The sequence below is a fragment of the Zeus faber genome, assembly GCF_960531495.2.
Source record: "Zeus faber genome assembly, chromosome: 10".
NCBI lineage: Eukaryota > Metazoa > Chordata > Actinopteri > Zeiformes > Zeidae > Zeus > Zeus faber.
The window spans coordinates 4,102,089-4,109,588 of NC_137199.1; the positions used below are offsets into that span (position 1 = coordinate 4,102,089).

The 7,500-nt window shown below is 41.8% G+C and overlaps 1 protein-coding gene across 1 annotated transcript in view; it reads left to right on the top strand.

The window, feature by feature from the left end:
• aff2 (AF4/FMR2 family, member 2) overlaps window positions 1-7,500 on the top strand; it is a gene marked incomplete at both ends in the record, with an annotated part of 174,397 nt that overhangs the window by 142,623 nt on the left and 24,274 nt on the right. The window contains one exon of the mRNA XM_080007688.1: window positions 6,437-6,554. Coding sequence (XP_079863814.1) covers window positions 6,437-6,554 — 118 coding nt within the window. The remainder of the gene's footprint in view (window positions 1-6,436; window positions 6,555-7,500) is intronic.

A 7,500-nucleotide genomic window follows, 5' to 3' on the forward strand; every position in this document is an offset into this window, starting at 1 on the left:
AAGACATTGTACACAGCCGCCTGATATACCTACGTGTACTCCCATCCAGACTCATGTACACCCAGTCACCACACTAACCTTCCGCACCCAGACTCCTACCCATAAAAACCCGCCTACATTCACTGGACTGCCATAATACAGTTAAAAATAACCAACACAGTCAGCAAAACCAACACATACAGGACAAGACTGTGCCTTAACTGCAGGTCTGGCGGGGTTTTTGTGGGCTACCTTGGCCAGACAACAGCTTTCGTCATAAAAGTCAGATGCATCCGCGTTATTTGTTATTTCTGAGTCTACCTGAGCCCTCAGTGGCATTCACATCAGTTTCTTAAGTTACTAAAGAGGGCAGGAAGATGCAGACTGCAGAATGTCATACTTTGTCCCTGGAAAATGAAAAATATCCCTTTCTTCCACTCTGGGTACCCTGTGTCACAACCAACCAACAAAGTGCCCCACCAACGACCAACCACTACCATGTTTCTTGATATGTTGGTAATGCTTTATTTTTAACCTGTCCAACAGAATGGCAGATGGCAACAGTGCATTGGTAAGATTGGTCACTAACCTTTTATGGGTGGGGCTGATTGATTAACGCCTCTTTTTCACAAAGCCGCAGCCGCGGTTACTCATAACATTAATTATAGTCGCTTCCATTTAGCCTATACCTATACTTTTTAGTCCACCAAATTAGTTTAGTATGTCTGAAACCATACTATGTTCAATTAGAATGCGAAAAGTACTAAAAGGACTGGAACAAGTCTCTTGTCATGCAGGTAGAGAGAAGGACCAGGAGGCAGGTACCAATGACAGAAATAAAGATTTGTCTTTGTAGACAATGTCACACAGCTCTGCAATGGGAGCCCAGCCTTGCTGTCAGGGGAGAGAGAGAGGGAGAGAGAGAGAGAGAGAGAGAGAGAGAGAGAGAGAGAGTGAGGTGAAACCACTGCAGCTTTTAAAGACCTCAATCTCCGGCACCTTCGTCCCCTTCTGACTGCCATTGCTGGTTCTCCTCACCTGCCGATTGCGCCAAAACCACTACCCCCACTACCCTACCACCGCAATGACGTCCTACATCCGGTGAAATAGCATAGTGTGATCCCAAAATGCAGGGACGGAATGGGACTAAAAAACGGCCCTGGACTTTTTGACCCAGACCAACCCACCACAACCAGCCCACGGATACTCCACCACCCCTACACCATCAACACACATACAAACACACCAGCCCTTGGTACCACTACTACTGTAACACAAATACAGAGATATTTTAAGAGCCAGTGAAGGGTTTGTTGCCAGCAGGCCACCACTGTAAGGATACCATGATAGATTCAGGCAGTCAGTGTTTCATGCATGTCCATATTTGAGCAGGCTGCATAATTTCAACACAGGAAATAAGTCAGATTGCCATGGTCGATTTGATCACTCTAACCTTGGAACTTGAAGGTCTTCAGGGCAGGTCAATGAACAATAAGATAATATTTAAATAAACAAAAACCAGATTGTACATATGTCTACTAGTGCTAAGGTATTGATGGTCCATCAAATATAAATAATATCTAAAATTGATCTTTCCGACGCGGTGCTACCTTTGAAAAAAATCCCTGGCAACTTGGGAAAAAAAATGCTGTTGCGCGCCGCCAGCAGTGCTGCTGCTGCTGCTAGTGCTCGGAAACCTATCACTTATCTTCATGCAAACTGTATTATCAGCTTGAAGTGACTTCATTTATTTTTTATCTCTAGCCATTTCAGCGCAGCCTTATCTATTTTTACTCGGATTTCTGTCCATTTGCACCGACTTGGTCATGAACCCACCTGTTCACCGGGATCTGTCCCAGCGCTCCCGACGGCCAGTCCAAATATGCCACAATGCATTGTGAGGTAGAGATGTTGTTCAAAGGTTTCTATGTGGTGTGGTCATCAATATGACGGTATGATATGTCATTGCTAATACTGCTCCACCGGCATACCTAAACTAGACAGAGCCATACTGCCATACAGTGCCTGTGATTCCCCCAGTCACTCTATTAACTCTGTGAAAAGACCAGCTTCTATGGGAAACACAAAGTCTACCTGAGATCAGCTCAATCAAACTCGCGTCATCAGGATCGGTTTGAATAAGAAAAAATGATCACAAATCTGCGTTGGCTGCTTTTTCTTCCTGCTGCTGCACATTCCCATCACGCAGTATGTAAATTCACGGCAGCTCCAGCTGCAGTGACCCGCTGAGTTTGAAATCAACAGGCTCGCTTCTCCCGCTTGTTCAATACGATACAACTTTAATCGTGTGTGTTTCCCGCGTGGTTGTTTATTGTGGCGGAAACAAAACAAAGCAATGGTAAACATGATACAAAACTGTAGGCCCGAGCGGCGTGCCAGCCGCTCGTGGGACGGTGAGGTGCATTGTGTCTTGACAGGGGATTTTTCCCACTCGGAAACCGGCTCGTCATCAAACACCGCGTTCCCTGCCACTGCCGCCAGGAAGCGTAATAGTCCATATGTAGGAATGAAAACCTATTATATCCTTGCCCGTGGTGTAGCCCTAGGCAAAGATACCACACACACACACACACACACACACACACACACAGACACACACACACACACACACACACACACACGCACATACACACACAAACAAATGCATGCAGAAATATAGTACAAGGACACAGATATGCATCCCCATGCACACGAACCCCATCCCTAACACACACCTATCTATAAGTACATGCACAACAACCACACTTTACCTGCATGTCTACATGAAGGAAAGTAATACATTTGTGCATAAATCTTTGTGAAATGCAATTCCGCTCAAGACCACCATACAATATTTATGTCAACAAACTTAATTGTGATATACGTCAAAGCTAAAATGTTACCATTTTACATCTTATGTTACCATGTGTTATTTTCTAGATGTATCTCTTTCAACATTTTGGGTTTCCCCTGACCCCCTGAGAAAACCACTGAATTCCATATTTTCTGCGACCTCATTTAAAGGATAGGTTTGCCTTTTCTTCAACGCAGGCCTTCTTAAAGCAATGGGAACCTCGCTGAACACTTAACTATTGAGAAACCTACCACTCTGCGCCACTGAACCCGGAGTGAGTCATCAGAAGGGCAGAATATTTTGCACAAATAAAAGAGAAACATATAAAATAGACGCACCGCGTGTAGAAAGGCACACATGTCTGGGAAGCAGTATGAGTGTTTGATAAGGAATTTGAGGGCAGGAGTGTGCCCTGTGAATAGTGAGAGGAACACAAGACGATGTAGAGAAACTGGAGCAAACTGGCCATCACATCCTCTGATTACTAGCAAATTATATATATATAAATGTCCTTAACATGTGTGTGTATTACAGTAGCTGCTCTGTTTTACGCTTGACAAGTTATCAATACAGATCTGCCTGTTTAGAACTAGAACTTGCTTCAACGCTGCAGAACAAAAGTACAAAGAAAAGGAAAACTTTTGGATTGATGCCATTGGTAATGACACTTAGTAGTTGCACCTTTCAGGTGTTGTGGAACTCGACCAAAATCAAATGTTTGTCGTACCGGAATCAAATCTCTTGGCAAAGGTTATTTTATTTTATATATACACACACAAATATTACACTTGTCTTCCTCGGCATGTGATTGATTTGAAACTGTCCAGACCTACAGATGAGCCATGTGCATCCGCATGACAACTGTGACACCGCATGTCACAGTCAAGAAAAACAACAGTTCTCTCTATTTTCAAATTACAAAATGTAGACCCTTTTTTTTTCAGCCAGCACTTCGGTACTCCTGGGTCAAAAACCTCACATCGTTGTCGTAAAAATATTATTTTACCAGGGTTCCTACTAGGTTCTTGAGGTCCTTGAATTTCGTCCTCAGAAATGTAAGTACTGGAATACCTTGAGAATAGCCCCTTTGGTGCTGAAGTGCTTGAAAAGTCCTTGAAAAGTTAAAACCTGTGATATTCCCCCCCATTTTTGTTATTCAAATCATAATGTTATAAAACATTTTCAGAATGTTTTTTATGACACAGCTGATGCCAATACAGCTGGTTGGAAATAGACATTTATCATAGTAGATGACAATGAGATTAATAATATACATTGATAGATATACACAGTTTATAATAGATATACATAATAGACAATGAGACTAAGATTATTTTATATATGAATTTGATTAATAAAGATCACAATGAAAATTGAATATTTTTGTTTTGCGTGGAGTCTTCGAAAATGAAAAAAATGTGCTTAAAAAGTACTTGAAAGTCCTTTGATTTCATTTTGTAATGCCAGAATTAACCCTGTATTATATAGCTATTGCATTGCCATTACATAGATACACTGACTGTAGAGTTAAATGGTTGTCTGTGAGCCCAGGCCAGTCTACCAGGCTCAGAAGATAATTGTATATTTATATATAATTTAAAAAAAAAAAACGTAATAAATTTGTTTCCATGAAATGTAAAATTAGAAGACCTATAACATGCTTCCCTCCCTGACATTTATCTTCAGTTGAAAAAAAAAAAAGTATTGAAAAAAATTAATAAAAAAAGATCCTATAATGTGGAAAAGTAGGACAACCAAGCAAAAATGAAGCAAATTCATTATCAGTGGTGCCCTGCACCGTTTCTTAATTGCCTCGTACCCTAAGGCTACTTTCCCAGATGGATAAAAAAAAAAAAAAAAAGAAATTCAATTTAATTTCTATGAATCTAACAATTAATACTAAAAGGGACCGTTTTATGCAGGCTGAGCCTCGAGTATTCCAATTTATTTAGCCTCTCTCCGGGCTAATTGAGGGGATTAATTGCACGAATAGCGACAAAACACAGACTCTGCTAAGCAGGTTCTCAGTTACCCTCTAACTTGTCCCCATGTGGGTCAGCATTCATTTCTTTTGAGCGTTTGAACCAGGTGCTCGTATTGTCTTCAGGAGGTTCTTTGAATAACAGCAAATAGCATGATATATTCTAGGGGGGGTCTTGATAACTGGCGTCCGGGTAGTCTCTGTGACACTTAAAAGGTCCCATATATTTTCCAATTTCAGTTTTATCAAGTGGGTTTTTTCTTTCAATACGTAAAAAATTATATAATCAATTATTTTGCATAGATATTATCTCCCTTGACTCCCTCCCGTCTCTGGTTTGTTTTCTCTCTGGTGGCTACTGAGGGCGAGTTTATGCGAATAACGGGTCAGAGATGATGAATCCAGAATCGACATCACACCTGGTGCCAACTCGTTTTTTCTGGTTATGTGTGTAGTTTTTATTTTTCTCGTTTTATATGGTGAGTAATTCAGGCAAAATTAAATGTAAGACAGTTTTCACATACATCTTCAGCCCTTTCAAGGCCCTTCAAGCTGATCATAGGCTTTGTTCCAGGCAAAGGGGTAGGTTTCAAATGGATCGTTTCTTTATATCTACATTTTCTCCATTTCTTTTTGAAATCTGAAATCCAACAAATAGCCATTATATGAAATATTATCGTGGTAAAGTCAGCCCTTTACATATGTAGCTGTGTAGATGTGTTCCTTTCATTCGGAATAATTGCTTTCAGGTCGAGCACGACTAAAATACAATGCAGATGCACACTAACGCTGCTTCACGTGGCTTTTTATTCCAAGTTTCATACAAAGAAAGCATCAAATGGACTGCATCTATTAAGTATCTGCCAAAATGTGTGTGTGGGTATGCATGCGCTTGAGCTTGCATGTGTGTAACTGTTAGCCTGTGTGTGTGTGTGCGTGCGTGCGTGTGTGTGCGTGCGTGCGTGCGTGCGTGCGTGCGTGCGTGCGTGCGTGTGTGTGTGCGTGTGTGTTGCCTGAGGAGCAGTTGATGGATTTGCTGCTTGACTGCTCACACAGATTGGTGCCTGCTGTGACGGCAGCCTTGAACTGAAAATATATGTGCTCGTGGCTGCACACACACACACACACACACACACACACACACAGGCGAACTCACGCACATACACACACGCATATGCACACCCCCAGGGAGAGCGGGAAGATTGCAAAGTTGCAATTTGTGTGTTTGACTGTTGTATATGGGGGTTTATGGCGTGCTATTGATAAATCCATAAATAGCCAATCAACACACCAGAGAGTGAAACCAACAGCAGCACTTCAATATGTCTTGTATACAGAGTGTCCTTATTAATTGTTGTTTATATTACATTGTCTCACAAGCACTTTTGGGATTGCATTAGTTTAAATGAATAACAGGCTGGTCAGTGGTTGGTTCCTCTCGGGGTGAATCCGTAGTCTGAACCGCTCTTCAAGCATAGTCAACAAAGCCCACATGACACACACAACACGAGGCTGTAAATTCATTGATTAAATGCAGATATTTCCTTTGCTTTGATTATGGGTTGAGATCTGGGTTCCTCTTCATTCTCTGTCCTTCCTTCTTTCTTTCCTTTCTTTTCCAGCGGGGCATCGGGAAGCAGCAGCGAATCAGAGAGCAGCTCCGAGTCAGACACCGACGAATCAGAGAGCAGCTCCAGTGACAGCGAGTACAACCCCGCCTCCCGCACCCAGACCCCAGAGGTCAGAGTTCAGCGTGTTCGTGTACAGTTGCTCTGGTACTTTGTGTTGTTTGCCGCTGTGACTTTCACCAACATCCAACGCTGTAAGAAAACAACTGACGGAGGTTGTCAAAGTGAAGATGCAGACATCCGGAAATATTGGAAATGTCTCTCTTCGACCAGTTCACGCAACGACAAGACGAGTGAATTATATTCCCCATCTTCCATTCTTGTAGTATTTGAAGGACGTACTGACCATCTTCTGGTTTTTAATTTTTTAGTGGCGATTGAGAATATACAACATTATACATCCCTCCTCGGTAGCCATTTTTAAATTCCCTGCTCAATGCGTCCAACTAAATGAGTGATTTTGGCCTCCCTTGAGGCTCAGCCCTTTATGACTCCAGCAGGGCCCCAATATGTAACGGGTGTAGCAAGTGTAAGATAAATACATGCGTAACGTCAGGTACCTGTGTTAGCGTGTTGTACCTTACAGACATACGGGTTAATAAATCACATCAACATTATGATACAGGTGGAGGTGAAATGTTGTTGCTTAGCAACAATGTAGATAACGTGGAGCTAGAAAGAAACGAAATAGCCGATGAAGGCTGATGTAAATTAAAAAAAAGGTTAGCCTGCTAGCCACATACCAACAATTGCATCGCTAGCTCACAGTGTAAACAAATTAAAATAAATGAGTGTTGAAAGAGTTGTGGTTAATTTAAAGAAAATGAAAAGGTACACGACTTAATGTTTTGCAGAGATGATTCAGGAGCGAGAGTCCTGTTATTCAGAAGATGCAGGTTTCAACAACATGGAAAGACGGAGCTGGCATTGTTGTTTATGTATTGTATAATATCATCATCCATTGTTTTTCTGTTTAGCTCCATGGCTGAATGATCATAAAACTTAACAGGATTGAGTCGGTTCTGTTGAGGACGCTCAGAGAGCCTCAAAATGTCCCA